The 19,638-nt window shown below is 40.7% G+C and overlaps 1 protein-coding gene across 1 annotated transcript; it reads right to left on the bottom strand.

The window, feature by feature from the left end:
- Positions 1-2,050: 2,050 nt before the first annotated feature.
- On the bottom strand, positions 2,051-19,012 carry LOC141785362 (inhibitor of nuclear factor kappa-B kinase subunit alpha-like). Its single transcript, XM_074663658.1, has 22 exons — positions 18,844-19,012; positions 18,224-18,352; positions 15,330-15,424; positions 15,030-15,147; positions 14,856-14,925; positions 14,684-14,772; positions 14,518-14,607; positions 14,224-14,348; positions 12,605-12,712; positions 12,325-12,454; positions 11,935-12,129; positions 10,671-10,773; positions 10,428-10,551; positions 10,175-10,326; positions 9,977-10,038; positions 9,615-9,724; positions 8,563-8,612; positions 8,097-8,202; positions 7,263-7,410; positions 6,774-6,910; positions 5,967-6,066; positions 2,051-3,823 (listed from the first exon to the last, which is right to left on the bottom strand). The coding sequence occupies exons 2-22, from the start codon at positions 18,326-18,328 to the stop codon at positions 3,758-3,760; spliced, it is 2,283 nt and encodes a 760-aa protein (XP_074519759.1). The 5' UTR covers positions 18,329-18,352; positions 18,844-19,012; the 3' UTR covers positions 2,051-3,757.
- Between the last annotated feature and the right edge of the window lie 626 nt (positions 19,013-19,638).

Here is a 19,638-nt window from a genome sequence, read left to right as displayed (position 1 = left end):
TCACAACCTGATTGTTGCTCAGCATTAGAATGGAACTGGTTACAGACTTATATCAAAGCACCTGAATATTCCAGTCAGCACCGTTGGAGCCATTATTCACAAGTGGAAGAAGCACCACCTTACCATCAACAGGCCACGCACAGGAGCTCCTTGAAGATTTCTGACCAGGGAGTCAGAAAGATAGTCAGAAGAGTACTCAACGAGCCAAGGACCACCCTGAAAGTGCTCCAGAAAGACTTGGAGGCAGCAGGTACAATTGTTACAGAGAAAACAATAGGCAATGCACTCCACCGCCATGGCCTCTATGGATGCTCAGCCCGCAAGACTCCATTCCTCAAGAAGAGGCATGCTGAAGCTGGTTTAAAGTTTGCTGAACAGCATCTTGACAAGCCTGTAGAATACTGGGAGAATGTTGTCTGGTCAGATGAGACCAAAACTGAACTTTTGGGCTGTCATACTACACACCATGTTTGGAGGAGAAATGGCTCTGCACATCAGCCAAAAAACCCTACACCAACAGTGAAGTTTGGAGGAGGAAGCATCATGGCATGGGGTTGTTTCTCATCTCATGGTGTTGGCAAACTTTAATATAATTGACGGAGCAATGAATGGAGCCATGTATGGGGAAATTCTTGATCTGAATCTGCTGCCATCCACTAGGATGATGAAGATGAGACGTGGCTGGACCTTCCAGCAGGACAACGATCCAGAGAACACGGCAAAGTTGACTCTCAAATGGTTTCAAGAAAAAGGAAATCAATCTGTTAGAATGGCCTAGTCAATCACCTGACTTCAATCCAGTTGAACATTTGTGGAAAGAACTAAAGAAAAGGGTTCACCAGAGGGCACCAAAGAATGTTTCAGATTTAAAGACAATCTGTGCAGAGGAATGGGCCAAAATCACACCTGAGCAGTGTGGGCCATTAGTTAAAACATACAAGAAGCTTCTGGAAGCTGTCATTGCAAACAAAGGCTTCTCCACTTAGTCTTAGATGAGTCTCAGTTAGCGTGTTCAATACTTTTTTCCTGTGTTATCGTACTTAATTCCACATAATCATTATTTATGGACCTGAACATCGTGATTTCTTTTCATGTGTGGACTGTTTGAGTTAATACCAACGTCTGGTAGAAATTTTGTCTGAATTGCATCTTTGGAAAAAAATGTGATGAGAAAAAAGTTGACAAGTTCAACACTTATTCCCCCCACTGTAAACAGCTCAGCTGTGAATCAGCTCTTTGTCAGGTGCTCTTTTTTTAACCTCCTTTGTGAAGAATTGAAGCTTTCATGCTCTTTAAGTCTAACATGACCCCGAAACAAACTGACTCAGTTTCTTTCTCCTCAGATTGCATCTTTATCTGAGATCAGGAGTAACATCACCACATTTTTGAGAGAGATCAAACTCTATCGTTGACTTTTCTCCACAAAGATCTACACAGGGATCTTCCCTACCAAAATAAAAGTCTCCTACATAGAGCTGACTTCACCTAGCAGGGTTAACTGACAGTAGCCTACAATCCCTGATTTATATCAAAGATGTATCTAAGACATGATGACAGATGATGACCATAAATCTACATGTGGGCATCACCAACTGCTCTCTTCTCTCCTCTCTGAATAAAGTCATAAGAACCCATAGAAATATCTCTAAAAGAAACAAACACTTTGGGTTATGACTTCACGTCACATGAAACCCCCAACCTCTCAGGAACTACTCCCGAAGAACAAAGAGCGTGCTGTAGTCGTGTTGTCTTTGTGGGTCTCTCAGATTTCAGTAGAAACTCGGGCGAATCTACAAAGATATGAAAAGCTGGTCGAAGTTTTAACCACTGATTTCCTCAAAGCGCACAACAATGGCTCCATGCGGTGAAAACGTGGCTGAGGTGTGATGTGAAAGTCTCAAGTACGGCAAAGTTTGAAGAACTAAACGTTTGAAATTGTGGTGTAATATCAAGGATAAAAAAGAAAACAATGACCAACCAGCGACTCAAAGTGATGGCGAATTTTAACTAAAAGCAGAAACATCAACATCAGGATCATGCCAAAGTCTTTTATTTCATTACCAGGCAAACATTTGATCTTTATACAATGAAATCTGAGAAATCAAACATTCAGAGACAAAAACCATCAGATGGAAACAAACACTGAACCGACTCTAAATAGAAAGTGTTACTTAAATACAAAAACACTCTTTCATTGCACTTAAACTGCATAAATAAAACCCAGAAGGTTTAATTTCTCTCCGGCCCAAAGAAACCACGAGACGATTCAGCTTCAACCAAACAGGATGGAGTTTTTGTTTCTCTAACAGCCAAAACCTGGCTGCTAGGAATGCTTTACGGAGTCCAGGCTGTGTGACGCCTCCGTTTATGACACAACGTTCACGTCATATGGATAAAAACAGCACAGAGCAGAGTTGATGCTACCAACAAGGATAAAACTGTTTTTACTTCGGTCATGGGTTAGAAAATACTGGATAATCAACAAAATATTCTTTCTTTCTTTTATCCTGAATCAAAATTACTCAGCTTACAGTTTTATGAGCAGCAAATTGTTATAAAATGCTCAGTTATCTGCAGGAAAAGGCCTCGAGGAGATGAAAAAAACAGGTGCAGCGTCTTCCCCTTCACAAGTTTTCACTTCCAAACTTCAATTTCTGCATCAAATTGTTCTTATTGCAAAAAATTAAGGCTTGAGAGACGGGAAAGTTTGTGCAAATTACATCTGACAGGGATGTAAACAGATCCGGATATGCACGAAGAATCTGAGTTTTAAAGCCTGCACATCTTTTCTTTTTTGAAGAATAGTGACGCTGCAGAACGTTTCAGCAGTTTATCTTCGTTAAAGCATCAACAATTTGATTTAGGACATTTAGGACTTTACTTTTCCTCCTCTGGCAATGTTTTTCTTTAACTCCATAGGACATGAACGTAGCACACAGTGAAGTAGAATGTGCATGTTAATGAGAACAGAAACCCTCCTCTGTATCTAACAGATATATTTAAAAAGACTGATGAACTTTATTTCAACACGGTATAAACACGATGGCCAGCCACGTCTGTCACACATGTAACAAAAGACCTCTCTGTGATATTTAACTCTTTATTTTAGAAAAACTTCAATCGATACAACATGTACAGAAACCCCAGACTGAAATCTAAAATCTGATGAGGAGCGACTTTAACAGTTTTTGTCTCGTCTGTAAATCTGCAACACTTTTGGCAGCCTGGAACGTTTTTGTGAAGAAGAGGATACATGGGAGTATCAAAGTGCTGTTTGCTTGATTGTAATTTCCTCCTGGACCCCCCTTCTGTCCCCTCCCCCGCCCGGACCACTTCCTGTGTTTTCCTTTTATGTCAAAGTTTGAAGTAGTTCCCATGTTTTCATCCAACACTCTCCTACGTGATAAATGGACCTAAACCCTCCGAGCTGTGCTACAGTTTGCTCAATAACAGTAGAAATGATTATTATGAATCATAATGCAGCAAAAGTAACGAGTGGAGTGACACGGCTTCATGTTTTCTCATGTTCAACAAGAATATTTCCACCATGTTAGAGGACAGAGGGCACACACTGAGCATGTGCAGACTCCATCTTTTCTTTCTTTTTTTTTTCCAAAGAGGATCAGGAGAGCGTGTTTTTAGGAGAACATCTCGAGTCCATGAACAACTGTACAACGTCCGACACCACTCTGCTGTGAACAGCTGACGGTCTTTAGTGTTAGGCGGAGCGCAGGCAGGGATGGAGGACTAGGTGAGTTTACGCATTTCTCTTTTTTAATTTTGTTGATAGAGTCTCATATTTAGTCCAGCTCCAGTCCTGGTCCTTGAAGGAGGAAAGAAAGACGGTAAGAGAACAGGGTATATGCTGAAACCCAGAGGTTAATTTCAATAACTTTTTAACACTTTCTTAAAAACCTTTCAAAAAGTTTTAAGACCTCCTCGCAATTTTAAGCTGTTGGTAGCAACCCATCTTTAGCAGTTGTGGTTTGAATTTAAATAGAAATGAGGTTAACTGTGAAGGAATAAAGCATTGATGACATGAAAGCAGGCGGCTCCGAGGCGATCTAGATGGACTTGTATGATTCATTGTTTGAAATCTTGCATGTCCATCTTGCCAAGCTCCAGTAGATGACAACATCACCTGCCAAATGCTTAACAGCTTAATAAGGAGACAGTCGCGAGGAGGAAAATAAATATTCATGGATACTTTTGGAGTCAAAGCTTGAACACCGTTAAAATTTAATACCCCATAAAACCACAATTAAGACTTTTTAAAGTGATACTCCGGGGTGGAACAAGTTGGGTCCTATCACAAGGTTTAGGGCAGAAATTACCCCTACAGCAGTGATTTTGTGCAGCAGAAGCCCAGGGCGCACGCACCAAACACCCCCTCCCTGCTCCTCTGCCGGTTTCCTCTGCACTTAGACGGGGCCAGATTTTACTTGACCAAAAACACAAATAAACGGACTCCCAACGAAAAAATCTGATATAAGTCTGCATTCTTGTGAAATAAACCTTGTGATAGGACCGAACTTGTTCCATCCCCAAGTATCACTTTAATACTTTTTAAGGGCCTTAATTTTTCCAGAATTAATTTATCAACTTTTAATACTTTTTAAGACCCTGCAGACACCCTGGAGAAGAGCAGAGAGAAAAAAAGACATTTGAAAGAAGAGGAGAAAAACTTTTTGGAAACTTTTTGGATGATGGTAAGTTTAACTCAGAGAAGTTGAGATGTTAAAGCCCTTTTCTTGGTTAATTTAAACAGACAGATGTTAAAGTTAAAACAGATGTTTGTTCAAAAAAGGGAATTCAAACCACAATAAATTCAAGAACAGTTGACAAAATCTCAGAAAATCCTTAAAATCCTATTTGGTCCACAGGCTCAAATTAAGTTTTAGTAACAGAAAAAATCATATATTTGGGGAAACATATCATATGGAGTAGTTCTAAACAATTCTGACTTTTTTTGAGAGAGACCTTCACATGCAATGCATTCAGGGATGTTGCATTGAAATAAAGCTACCCCTAGGGAAAAACCCAGAGGAAATAAAATCAACTAATTGGTGTGTACTTTGTCTATATATATTCAGGATTCAGCTTATGTAGTTTTGGTTTCAAATTAATGGCGGTTGGTCGGGAAACTTACATGAAATTGATGCCTCAAAAATCAGTTTTGGTGAAACCAAGGAGGCAGCCATGCTAAAAAGTGACACAGCTCTGCCAATTGGTGGGACTGTGGGAAACTGTTTGTTGCTAATGCACAACTAAGTTCTGCAGTGATACTTCTGAAAAAAAAGGCTCATAAAATGTGGAGTAATTAGGTAACTAGCAATTAGCTGTTGCAAATCTGCAACGCCTGCCTTGAGAGGGTTAAATATGGATTATTTTCAAGTTTATTTGCCTCCACAACTTGCTCTCTAAAAGTTTAAAGTAAAGTTTTAAATAATTTGAACTGTACAAAGTGTTATGTAACTTTGGTGAAACTGAGAATGAGATTTATTTACTGTCTGATTTATGATGACCTGAGGGATTTACTTTTGAGGAAAATGTCTCTGATTTATGCTGTTTTTTTTTTATTTTTGGTTTGATGACTATAAAAAACTTGAGTTCTGTTTGCTATAGTAGATTTTATCAGCAAAGCCTGGGAGAAAATGAGTGTACCGTTTACCACTGCGCTGAGAAACGATCAGGCAACTTTGTAACGGTCATAAATTTATATCATTCAAACCCAAACTGTCTTTCTGGTGTCTCATAAACTCATGGGGTTTGGACACTTTTTGTGCATGACACACAAAGAAAATACAGTCAAATTAAATCAATATCCCATCATCCTTTGTCTGTCGACCTCTTGGTTCTTTAATCTCTGATGCAAGTCATGCACATTAAGGCGTTTAGAGGCTGCTTTTCTTTCTGCATAGTTTGAAAAAGTGTGAACTTCTCAGATTAGAGGCGCTGAAACTCACCACTATGCTCTTGTTCTGGTCGTCGGCTGCCTCCTGCATCAGGCTGGTCAGCTGACTGAGGTACTTCTGGTTCTCCTGCAGCAGACGTGGTGCAGCATCACTGCGGGAAACACACACAGAAGCTCTTAACCATCATCTTTAAATGCTCAAAGTGTTTATTATTTTACAGAGGGAGGAAAGACCTGAAATCATACCTCTTGAAAGGAATATGGACAAAGCTTAAACATCTCTTTAGGAGTTTATGAATCTACAGACTGTTTAAAGATATGATCTGTTGAAGACTGCTTTCAAGTCTTCAACAGATCATTATGGTTTAATGCTGGATTTTTATATCTTTTATGCGTAGATACAATCATCTGCCCCATGTTAACTGGAAAATGAGATCAGTGTTTGAAGCGACATTCCTCAGCTCTGAAGACATGTTCGAGACATTTGTAAACAAACTCACTGCAACTCTCTGATGAATGAAGAATACGTCAGTGAAGAGTTTACAGCTGGTTTCTGATTACTCAAAGTAGTTAAAAAAAGAGAAACTACCAAAAACATTCAAATCAACAAATGAGGATGAAAAAAAAAGCTCAGACAAGCTTTTGTTTGACCGCCAAAGCAGATCCACTAAAACAGACTATATCATTTTCTGATCCTCCAGCATGATGAGATAAAACTTAATCCACTTATTCACAGTATGATGGGAAAAAGCTGCAGGAGAGGAATATTTTCAGCTCAGGAATCTGCAAATAAATTGAAAAGCACGTGTCCGCACAGAATGACCACATGAGTGTGGGAATGAGGAAGTGAGTGAGTTACCTGTCGTTTGGCCCGGGCAGGGATGTGAGGGGATGCGGAGAGCTGACTGGTTGTGCAGACTGAGACCACTGAGAGACCTGCAGCAGGTTGGCCGACTCGGGACTCGCTGCTATCGAGTTCCTCGATGAGTTTTGAGCCTGAGAAAGAAAGCAGGAGAGAAATATTGGCACATGTAGTAATGATTACCACATGTTGTTTTCCTCTTACAAGATCCACTCCAAGCTGCACACCCTCCTGCTCTCTGCTGATACATGGTTTCAGTCTTACTGAGCTGAAGCTCTTCGATCATAAACACATCCAGCTTGTTCCTCTTTAACGTGACATAAACTAAATCTTTGGTTTAAGAGTGTGGCTCTAAAAACTTCAGTTCATGAGTGATCATTCAAAGAAAAGGACACACCCTGCATGTTTAACATCTGCCTCTGAGACGAGTATAATCCCAATCCACTCTAAAGAGAGCAGGAGTCAAAAAAAAGCAGAGAGACTTACGCAGGCGATTTTCAGTAAATGCCAGAACTCTCTCTGTCTCTTGATCTGCATCTGCATCACGGTGTTGTCGGCGTCTTTGATGTTTTCCAGAGTTTTATCGATGCGAGGGAACAAGTCGATGATCTTCTGTTTGCTGATCAGGATCTTACTGTGGAGACAAATGATACCAAACCGTATCAGAAATGTGTCTCTTGAGCCGCGTTTCCACCAAGCAGTCTGTTTCGGTTTAGTACAGTTTGGCACGGTTTGGTACAGTTAAGCCTGATCCCGTTTGCATTTCCACAGCAAACTGTGCCCTCTCGTGGTAGGAGGTGTGTAAGCTGGATGCCGAAAGCCTCATCTCTTAAATAATAGCGTGACGCTGTGGCAGCGCGACACAGTTTACCCCACTAATAAATCCAACAAAGAAGAAAAATGCGACACAGTAAACAAAGAGCAACAATGGAAGGCATGCAGCATTTCGTCCTCTTTGTGATTGGCATGTAGCTCTTTGATACAAAGAACAATCAAGCTTTGTTTCAGAGAAGTCTGTGTGCCGCCAGGAGAAATGCAGCCGCTGTAGCACGATAAGTGACGTTTCTTTCAACCAATCAACGGTCTGCAGTGTTGTAGCTTCACCTTCCAAGACTGGATCAGTTTCGTCTAGCACCACTACAGAAGGGTGCCAAAAGGTGGGACGGCTCGTCTCAGTTATTTGTGGGTCTGTCCCTGGATCAGTCAGTGGAAACGCCTTTAAATGCGCGCCGTGTCGAGACAAACCAAACTGAACTTCTTGGTGGAAAAGGGGTTTTATGTAATTCATACAATCCCACTTCAGATATACCCAAACATTACCTGAGGTGTGTGTACAGGTCTTTGAGAACCTTGTCCTGGTTCTGGACGGTCTGAATGATCGCCTTCACCATCTCAGAGCTGTCGCAGCTCACGTCTGTGTCAGGAGCTGAGAGGAAAGCAGATCACAGATTACTCTACACGACTTTCAGTTCAATGATAACTTCTATACATTGAGAAAAGAGAAATTTTCTTTTGAGCCTTTATGATCCCAAACATTAATAAAAGACTTCTGTCCATATTACTTAAACTGCTAAAAATTGCAATATATCATTAAAACAACAAAATCATACACATTTTTCTCAAAAACGTAAAAGAATGTCATCTGGATTGTAATGTTTTTGTTTTAAAGCTTAATACTGAATTTTTGCAAAACAAATAATCCATCTTTCTTATCTGGTTATAAATAAAAACTTAATCGTAGCACCGGCACTATGTGCTAGGCTCTGTGGGGTCAGATGTTTCTTACTTTTGCATTTCATCTTGAGTTGCTTGTAGAGCTCGATCGCCTTCTCTTCTCTGCAACAAGAAAAAACAATAAAGTCAGATTTAAAAACTCAAATCATCACTTTTTAGTATAGACTAGACTGTAAAAAAAGGACGTCATCTTGCTCTGCTCAAAGTGAGGTCGCCACAAAAACTGCTCCCCCTGGTGGCTGGCTGCAGTATAGGTAAAAAAATCCATCTCCTAAGTCATTCCAGATGGGCTGTGGTCAAACTCTAAAAAATTAATTCACCTCATAGAAATGTTTCTCACGTCCGATTGTTGTGATGATTTCAAGCTATGATTTGGCTGCCTTGAATTCAAGTCCTCTTTTTTCTGAAAAGTTTTGTTTTCATTAGTTATACGAGGTTAAAAATGAGGTTTTACATCATGTTTAACAATGATTGACAGCTGCTGTTCTTGCGTATTTTTTTCAGGGATTGTAAAATATGTCGGGAGGTAGAGCCAAGAAGTGATTAGACTCTCAAAGAAAAAAAATACATATATTTTTGTCACCCGGTTCCACTCAGAATCCCTCACAGTCTCTACTGCTCAGACTCTGGCTGCACAACTGCGACCAATGGCGGCGCTTGTGAGTGGGGTATTTTGGCTTCAAAACCGTAAAATGATAAATGGCAGAGCCACGCTGTCCACTGTATATACAGTCTATGGTATAGAAAGTCAAATCACAAACATCATAAACTGTTTCAAGCAAAGAAAAGCTGAAAGTGTCAAATTTATGGATGCTTCTTTACTAAAGCATTCCAGTGTCTTTGTCTACATTAGTGACTGCTCCCGTTTGGGATTTTAACCAGATTCAAAATCCTTCAAAGATCAGAGTCAAAGCTTAGAGACAAACTTTTCTGAATGTCTGTGCTGTGAAAAAACTGAAACAACGAATCTTTTTTAATTTGCCTTTAAGATCCTGTGATCTAAAAGCACCAGTCTGACATGAAGCAGGTTTGACCAAACAAACCCAAACATGGGGAAGAGTTTGAGAACTATTTAACTGATGTTGTGAAATGTTGAGCACTCACAGCTGTTCCATCTTATCTCCTTGTCGTCGAGCGTACGGACTCCTCTGGAGCTCCACAATCTCTGAGTGCAGAGCCATGATCTCATCGTCCAAATGGCTCACCTCTGCCACCTGCAGGACAAACCAGTGCTAAGACTGAGCAGCTAGAAACATTTCCTTGTAAAAGATATGAACCATCTACAACTTCAAACAGATCTAAAGAAAAGATGCATTTAAAAAAGAGGTGGTCATAAATTCGGGTACACCAAAAGGTCATAAAAATAAAAAGGGAATATGCAAACAATTTACAGAGAAATATGTTGGCGTGAACGTTATTAATCCACAGCACCGAGTGAGGGTGTGGGCTTCTCTTTCTTGCATTACCTGAGCGAAAGCAGCAGCCCGCTCCTCGTTCTCCTGCCAGGCTTTCAGCATCTTCTCAGACGCTTCAGACAAACACAGACAGCTCATCAAAACAAACACCATCTTGCTCAGCGCGATAAAAATACTCACATATGTAAATGCTCCCCGTCTGAGGGTCAGGCATGGGATGACAACAAACAGCTGCCAGTCAACACTCACATATGCCGTAGTGCATCTGATCGCTGTATTTCTCCAGGTCGTACTGGATGCTGCTCTTGAAGAAGTCCAGTTTGGCTTTGAGCTGCTGGGAGAAGCCGAACATGCTGTTCTTACACCGCGTCAGGTTGGTGTTGTAGCGCAGGAGGCTCAACCTGAAGAGCAAGGAGAGAGTTCAGTTTCCCTCCATGAGTGAGAAACGCGGTTAGACTGATGAGTCCAGCTGGAGGTGAGGGAAGTGTTTGATATGACTCACATAGCAGCTCTCTGTCCTTGGAAAAGCCGGCTGTAGTCGTCCTTCAGGCCACAGATGTAGCTCACAGCTTCACCCCAAACCTTCTTCAACGCAACCAACGGGAGCTGAGTCTTGGCTTCTTGCACTGAAAGGTAAAAACAGCGTCACCTCCTCTGTTACACTCCTCATGTTGGTAAAGGAAAACACATCTCTTCATCTATAAAACTGTTTCCTGACCAGCGGGAACTCTTAGAGTAAACTCACCAATAGTGTTGACTTTATCTGGCAGCTGCCTGGCGCTGAAAGGACCTGAGTACTTGGTGATGCTCTTGTCAAACAGGTAGACGATGTAGCTGTCCCAGCCTCTCTGCAAAAGAAGAGAGGAAATCACCACTTATATTTCCCACCTGTCACTCAGAGGAGAATAACTAGACGACTTAAAGTCCCTCAGCGCTCATACGCTGAGTGTGTGAGTCAGAATTTGCACACACAGCTTTTTCTCTGCATCGTTAAAGTTTCCTGAACACTGACATGTCTTCTGCGCTCCTCGGGGAGACAGAAATGTTTGCTTTATCAGCAGGAGGAAAGAGCGGAGACAGGAAGAATGAGCAGTTCAGTATTAAAGGCCAAAAGGATCTTTGCTGCTCTAACATTTGTGAGGATGTTGGACACGCGTATTCATCCCTGCAGAGCCTCCAACACCACTTTCTGTCTCTCATAGAGCAAGATTTACTCATATTTTAAAGTGATACGCCGGGATGGAACAAGTTGGGTCCTATCACAAGGTTTAGGGCAGAAATTACCCCTACAGCAGTGATTTTGTGCAGCAGAAGCCCAGAGCGCTCGCACCAAACACCCCCTCCCTGCTCCTCTGCCGGTTTCCTCTGCACTCAGAGGGGGCCATATTTTACTTGACCAAAAACACAAATAAACGGACTCCCACCAAAAAAATCTGATATCGGTCTGCATTCACACTTTATTTAGAGAATTTTCAGCGCATTACTTTCACACAGAAACACCGCTAAATAAGGCTCTAGTTCTCATCGTGTCTCTTCGAGTGCCTCGTATCCAGCTGTGGCTCTGCAGCGGAGGTAGCGCCGTTTTACGACACGATGAGAACTAGAGCCTTATTTAGCGGTGTTTTTGTGTGAAAGTAACGCGCTGAAAATTCCCTGAATAAAGCGTGAATGAAGACCAATATCTGATTTTTTCGGTGGGAGTCCGTTTATTTGTGTTTTTGGTCAAGTAAAATATGGCCCCGTCTGAGTGCAGAGGAAACCAGCAGAGGAGCAGGGAGGGGGTGTTTGGTGCGAGCGCTCTGGGCTTCTGCTGCACAAAATCACTGCTGTAGGGGTAATTTCTGCCCTAAACCTTGTGATAGGACCCAACTTGTTTCATCCCGGAGTATCACTTTAATCCCCAACTCCAAATGTCTCACTGCATGACCATGTCAGATGATCTTCCTTTCCATCAGAGCACAGAAATACGTAATATATAAAACACTGAAGCTGTTCAAGCGTCCACTAACCACTCCATCCAGGACACACTGTGCAGCAGCTTTCCTGGGATCCAGGGACACTCCCGTCTCCTGCAGCAGCTCCTGGTTAACCACCTCGATCTTGGTCTCTGCCTCGATGCGTTTCTGCAGACTGTGGAGACTTTCATCAGGACTCAGCTGGAAGGAGTGGACCTGAGCGGTGGTCAAGTTCAGGATGTGAACCACCTGGTCAGGCAGAGAGAAAGGAGGTATTCTATGTTCAAAGTCTAAAACCTGAGAGCAGCAATTAACTCTTCTCTGCATTTTAAGACAGACAGCAATCACTCTGAGAGATTCATGTAAACATTATTTGACCCAGATTCATCCGTCTCAAAAACTCTGATTACAGACTCTTAAGACAAATAAAAAAAAAGGTCTTACCTTCATACTCAGAATTTGATCCAGCACTTCAAAACACCTGGGTTTCTTAGTGTCTGAGTTCCCTCCCCTCTGGACCGGATCCCACTTTAACATCAGCTGCAGCAGAGCCTCCATCGGCTCCAACAGAGTCCTAAAAAGCAGACATTAGACAGTGTTGATGGCAGCAAACACTCTGAGCACAAAGGCTGAGGCACAGATCCATTATCGTTCTGTTTCTCTAACACTTGGCGTCAGCGTCGTGTGTGAAACGATATATTTTTAGTGTGAGCAGACGGCTCACCTGCTGAGGTTGTTTGGATACGGGAGGTGTGTGGAGAACTTGACTTCTCCGTTCAGTTCCTCCACAGCCATGATGTCTTTAGGACCTTTGTTCCTCACTTTGCTGGCCCTGTCAGGAGACAAGAGAGTGTTAGGAGAGAAGAAGAAGACGACAATTGGTTTAACTGTTCTAAAATAATGCTGCAAAATTTTCAGGTAAGACAAAAAAACGAGTTAGTCTGATGGTAAATTAAATATTTCAAAAGAAGTCAAATCAGACCTGTTAGGTGTACAAAGCTGTTTTTGACGACCTTTATTTCTCCAGATTTGACCTAAAGCTATGATATTTTATCTTTTTCAAAGACAGAGTAAATCAGATACAGCTCAACAGTTTATTTTCTTTACCTTTTGTAAGAAAAAGCAAAGTTTGGGGGCGCATACAGACTGTCAAATCAAACAAAGGCTGTCAGTAATTTTTTCGTCTCTTTTTCGTCATCTTTGTATTTGGAGTGGATCATTACTTTGTATGACTCATTTGTTGGTCATGGACGCCAAACTTTTTGTGGCTTCAGCGATTTTTTTTACTACTTTTTCTCCTGTGTTTGTCTGGAGATCCTACATGTAACCATGGCTGCATTGTTTACATGTAAAATCAGCTGTTAGCAGCCTGTAGCATGTCAATGCTAACTGGTGCAAGGCCTGATGTTTCCTCAGAAGGTGAAGAGAAGGAGGTGAGAACGACGTGCTGGTTTTCAGGTGTGAGCTAAGAAGTGACAACATGGACCTGTCCTTCCATCCATCGTTATTGGGAACATAAGATCTATCTCCAATAAGATGGACAAGCTAGCCATGCTAACCCAGCAACAGAGGGAATACCAGAAGGCAGAGTAGCATCATGCTATTCACAGACATGGCTAACGGAGCTAACACTGGACACCAATGTCTCATTGGAAGAGCTTCACCTGCTGTGAGCAGACAGGATCCAGGAGACAGAGACTGAACAGACTGCTGAAGAAGCTCAGTCCTGGACCCTGTGGTGGTGGAGGCTGGCTGACTGGACAATGATGGACAAGCTGTCAGCATCTATTTTCTTATGGACCTTTTTGCACTTTCTATACAGTTTCCTCCTTTTGTTTTCTCGATTGCTGCCGTGACTTCAATTTCGTTGTACTTGTTACGATAACAATAAAGTACTTTTCTATTCTATTCTATATCAGTAACTTCGGTTTGTAATGCAACCATCAATGAATGGAAAAGTATTCAAAACGTGATGGCTGTGAAAGACAAAATGTGTGTATTAGAGCTTTGTGTCCTTATTTGACTGATGTATGACTGCTGAAAATGACTCATGTCACAGGTAAGAAACCTTAATTTCCCCCAGATGCAGTGAGCTGCTTCACTTCCTGAAGGTGTTGATGAGCTGTCAGACTACAATACCTAACCTCTTCTTGTTTTCATTACACCTGCATGCACCTGACTCCTCCACCTCGCCCTGTTTGTCTCCCTCATGTCTCACTCTTCACCCAAACTCTGCTGCAGACGCGTCATTGATTTATGAGCTCAACGCAGCATGTGTGGTAAAATTAATCAGTTCTGCATAAAGTTAACTTCTCATACGGTTTCTTTATCAGGTCATCTTACCACTGCACAGGCTGGAGGTTGTGCAGGAACGGACGGAAACCACAACTGCATTCAAAGATCATGGTGCCGAAGCTCCAGTAGTCGACGGTGACAGTGTACGGTTTGTTTTCAAAGAGTTCTGGCGCCTGTAGAGAAAACGATGCATTCAACTTTAAGCAAATCCAACTTTTTACAGCTCATTCAAGAAAAATAATCCCAAGTAACAAGAAGATTTCTAAATATAATCAGCATGAGGAGTAGATTCAATAAAGCAAGGTGCATCTGAGGATAAGAAGTCATCACTTGTTTACTCACCAGATACTGGAGCGTGCCAACGAAAGAGGTGCACAGACTGCCCTGGTCCAGGTCTTTAGCGTAGCCCAGGTCGATAATTTTGTGCACCAGCTGTAGGAGAAGAGGTGAGCGTGAGACGGTTCAAAGAAAAGCAGCTCAAACACAGAACAAGAAAGAGATTGATTACCTTCCCGTTGATTTCTTGCAGCACTATGTTTTCAGGTTTCAGGTCTCTGTGGATGATCTTGTTTTCGTGCAGATACTGAATACCAGATCCTGGAGCAGAGATAGTGGTAAGACTGTGTGACAAGAGTCGTGTCTGAATGAATAAGCTGCCCACAGATGCACAGAGGACATACCAACATCGTTGAGTAATGAGAGCACTTCACTCTCTTTCAGGCCGCAGCAGTTTTCAGGTTTGCTTAACATCTGAAACAGGAACAAAGGCAGTTGGTTGAGAAATTTTATGCTGAAAAAAAAGATGATTTATCAAATGAAGCTGCCAAAATGTGGACATGCTGTGAGTCACTCACCTTCCTCAGGTCTCCTCTGGAGCAGTACTCCATGGCCAGCAGTGGAAGATCATTCAGAGCGATGTGTTCCATTTCATCAGGGACATCTCGAGCTGTCACGACGTTTATGTGATTCAACCTGGGTGAGAAAAAGGAGGAGAGAATTACTTTCATGATACAGATCGTGCAGCCATCTCCGAATGCTGTTCCATTATGAATTCAAAAACATAACAGAAGATCACATGTTCTGTCAGGGTATCAGGAGATGTATTAATAAAGTTACACTCTCCTGAAGACAAAATAAACAAAAAAGAGCCAAACTTTTTCATGATCTGGATTTCTCTGCTCCATCTGTCCTTATTTCTTGGTGTGAGCTCCAGACGGCACATTTTCACAGCTAGTTTTTCATTTGTTTCCTGCAAAACAGACAACAGAAACTCAATTGTTTAATCAGCACATTAAAAAACACAACCAAAAATAGCAGTAGTTGTGGAGTTCAGGGGGGGAGCTTTTTCTTGGATGTCTTTATTAACTGTCTGGACAAATAGAGCATCTTAGCCACGGTGTGATGGATGAAATAAGAGTCTGAGTTTAGCCTCCTCTACATCCTCTGCTTCTGCCTTTCACTAACTCAACTGAAGCTCTGCCTACATCTGTGCAGCAATCAGACACTGAGGATGATGGATGGTCATTTAGTGACTCATGCTAAGAGTCCCTTCAGTTTGGAGAAGGATTACTGATATGACGACAGACATACAAGTGGAAAGAACCAGGATACTGAGCTCCAGATGCTGGGCACATTCTTGTCTCCCTGGAAATGGCTGATGTGGAGTGAAATCTTACTCTGCCTCTCAATGCACGACACCTTTAAAGCTCCTATGAGGGACTTTCAGTGTGCATCAATTTCGATGACCCTTGTGAACAAGGTAGCATGTTGTTATGCCTGATGATTTTGTCTTGTTGTGTTCTTTAGCAAATGAATTTCATCCAGCTTTCTCTTAACTCTCAACTGTATCATTTGCAAACCCTTTTCACAAATACACTCCTGAAACGTTTGTGAAATCTACTGAACAAAAACAGCATGGCAGTCACTGTGCAGGGCCTATAAAATGTACAGGAAGGTGGATAACTCTGATGTTATGGTGGGATTAAAAACAAAAGAGTACAAAGCAACTTTATTACGTGCACAAAGATCAAATGCAGCAGTTACAAGTTATCATCCACACCCAATCGCTTGTGGTGGTCAAGGTTATAATACTTTTGGATTTGTCATTATAGTTTAGTTTTAGTTAGTTTTGACATTTTTTTTCCCAATACAGTTCAGTTTTAATTAGTTTTAGAGCGGGCATTCTAGTTTTTATTTAGTTTTGATTTTTGTAAAAAGGCTTAGTTTTAATTTAGTTTCAATTTAGTTTTAGTTTTTCCTACCACGTGCAGGATTCAAAAAGGTCAGAGTAAATATTTTGTAATACTGTTTATTTTCAAGTCCAACATAGTGCTCACTGCTCAGTCAATGCTGATACCAAAATGTTGGCTGCTGCCTTAAACACAAGAAATAATATAAACTTAATATAAAAAATACAAACATAAATTATATAAAAATAATGTTAACATAAATTACATAAGAATAATATAAACATAAATAATATGAAATAATATGAGCTTAAATAATTAGAAACTTGGACTCAGTACTGCTCTAATTCATTGCTCTACTACGTTTTGTCGCGGCAGAGCGCACAGCCAGTCGGTGCAGTAAACAAGCACGTCCCAGTACGTCGCTATGATGGTGCTGTACGGCGCTGACAACTGCCTAAAACTGATAAAATTGGTTTGGAACATGTGTTGATTAATTTAGATCCTAAAGGCTATTCATTTGTAAAGTTGTAAAAAGCGATAACTCAGGAAATTTTGTCTATATTTTTGGTTAGTTTCAGTTAGTTTTGTGAACACAAGATACGGTTTTAGTTTACTTATTGTTTTTGTTTTCTTTTCTAGTTTTTTATTAGTTTAAATTAACTGCAATGTATTTAAATTTTAGTTTTCATTTTTAGTTTCGTTTTGGTTAACTATTATAACATTAGTGGTGGTCACTTGCTATCAGAGAAGCTGTTAGTCCTCCCTTATAAAGCTCACCCCCAAAACCTGGGGACATTTGCATGAGTGTGATACATCCATGAAAACACTTTCAGTGTTGAGACATTAATAATAACTTCAAGCACATAATCAATCTTAATGCTGATGGTCTTAGGGCAGAGGTCTGCAACCTGTGGCTCTGAAGCCTCATGCGGCTGTTTGACTCCTTTGCTTTATAAAAATATCATTGAAATAAATAGTTGTTATTTTGCTTACAGAGGGTACTTGCAATAAAGCTTGTTACCTCTCTGCTTCACCTCCTACAACATCAACAGCCTACCACTCAAGTTTTTCACCCCTGGCAAGATAACTAAGTCAATTAAAAGACAAATCTGGAAGAAAATAGAGACTTGAATTCTGTATGGATAGGTTCATTCAACTGTCAACCGGCTGGCTTAATATCCAAGCTTGATGTGTGGCAAGACATTAGCAAACAACAAAAACAGTGAGCTGCACGACATAATCACTATAGGTTATCAAGTAAAAGTATTCTTTTTGTATTTTTACAATTTCATACATTCAAAAACTTTTCGCTTGGATAAATATTCAATAAATTTTAAGTGTGTAAAGAATTTGACACACCGCAGTGTCTTTATTATGAAGGTAAAGTTGAACTTTGTGGCTTTGGAATTACTTTAATCCAAGAGAGATCAGGGAAAATGGCTCCTTTATTAGTAAGGGTTGCATACCCCTGTTTTAGGGGTTACTAGAGGGCATCAGTGTTAAATATAATCTTTGACCTGCTAAAAACTAGTCATGAGAGCCTTGAAGTTTTGCATAACCAGCAGCTCTGTAGCTGGCGCCAGCCTACTTTAACCTCCCCTCTTTTACTTTCATTTTGGTCACACAGACTCCTTTCATCTGTTTCTGCATTTCTCACAGATCTCCAGGACTGATATGTAACCGTCCCTGGCGTCTTGTTGTTGATGTTGTGAACTATAAACCAAAACCTGAGCTCTTAATTCGAGCAGTAGGTGTGTCGTAGTTTACTTGTCAGAATCCAACACTCACTTTCTTTCTTTCTAACTTGGTTTGTTGTCTCATGTGTGCAGTAACAGGCCTGTTAATGACTGTACACTTACATGATGCTGATAGAGGTAAACATGAGCAAAGCCGCCCATGCCCAGCCTCTCTTTCAGCTCCCAGTCTCCGCAGTTCTGGTTCTGTCTGAAGGGAGGTTTCTCCATTGTTGTGTCGCAAGCTGGGCCAAACTAAAACACAGAAATCACAATATTACAACCAGGGGCCAAGTACCTACACTGACACAATAATATATATCATTAAACGCACAAAACAGCTTGTGTTTACAAAGTTTTATCGCTCTAAACATGACTGAGAATCAAAGGGGATGCGGCTATATCCCGGAACAGATGCCTGGCCAATATCTGATCACAACGATCCTAAGCACAATAACGTCACACATTTAGAGCTTAGTTTTAGCAGGTAGCTTCAGTATTTTTACAAAAAGTGGCCAGCTGGTAGAGAAAATACCAAAAAGCACACATGTTAGCGTCATGTTTTCGATTTCACTGCATTCCCTCACAGCTAGTTGACGCTTTATTGACAGGACAGCTTCCAGTAAAAACACGGAGCCATTTCAGATTAGCTTTCTTAGCATTCGGAAACGAAGGCATCGACGGTTCTCCGTTTTCACTGAATGTTTCCGTCATGAGCTTCGAGTAAATTAAGTTCAGAGACTTACTTCTTGTTTCTAAGAAAGCGTCATGAGTTGATTTCGGTGGAATAAGTCGTCTGTCTGTGTCTGTATGTGTGTTGTTTTCGGGTCAATGCAGCACCCTGAGAGTGTGTACTTTCCTGCGTGACGTCATCATAAGCCCCGGCTAAGAAAACGAAAGGAGGGTGCGTTCAACGGCAACAACAACGGCTGCTGTTTAAGGAATGCTAAAAACATAAAAGAATAATAAATAAGAAAAACTACAGAAGGGAGTTTAGGGCCACTAAAAAAAATATGTTAATTTTTTTTTTTTTTACTGTTTTTTTTTCTGATAAAATAAAGCCAGTATTCTGACTTGAATCTCAGAGTCCTGATTTTTTTTTTCCTCAGAAAAGTAGTTATAAAAAAAAAAATTGGTCTTATCTTTATTTATTTATTTTTTTTTATTTTCCTACAGAATAGGATTAGCGGCTACTGAAAAGTCTATTTATTATTATTATTATTATTATTATTATTATTATTATTATGAGAATTAAGACAGTATTTTGAGAAAAACACAAGTCAGAATTTTGACTTACATTCCCAAATTCTTTCTTTTTCTCAGAAAAAAATGTAATAAAAATTTGGATGTTTTTTTTTCACATTTTATTTTATTTCTTTATTTATTCTTTTTCGTGTGTGACCCTAATCCTCTCCTGTTTTTTTGCCCCTTACAAACATTCAAGTTGGCTGAGATAAAGTAAATACGAAGGGCTGGCTTTTTTTCTAATAATGATACTGAAAGCTGGGATGGATTTAACTACATGATAAATACACCAGACA

The sequence above is a fragment of the Halichoeres trimaculatus genome, unplaced genomic scaffold (assembly GCF_033239565.1).
Source record: "Halichoeres trimaculatus isolate MK-OKI-2021-1 unplaced genomic scaffold, fHalTri1.1 fHalTri1_scaffold_23, whole genome shotgun sequence".
Taxonomy (NCBI): Eukaryota; Metazoa; Chordata; class Actinopteri; order Labriformes; family Labridae; genus Halichoeres; species Halichoeres trimaculatus.
Note: the sequence above shows the minus strand (reverse complement) of the source record. Positions and strands in the feature narration are given on the sequence as shown.

What these genes read in the sequence shown, in the direction of transcription:
- LOC141785362 (XM_074663658.1), bottom strand. Translation starts at nt 18,328, where the DNA reads ATGGAGAAACCTCCCTTCAGACAGAACCAGAACTGCGGAGACTGGGAG. An exon ending in TCAGATGCACTACGGCATAT is followed by an intron (nt 10,039 to 10,174) that starts GTGAGTGTTGAC and finishes GTTTGTCTGAAG; the next exon opens with CGTCTGAGAAGATGCTGAAA. An exon ending in GGAGATAAGATGGAACAGCT is followed by an intron (nt 8,613 to 9,614) that starts GTGAGTGCTCAA and finishes TTCTTGTTGCAG; the next exon opens with AGAAGAGAAGGCGATCGAGC.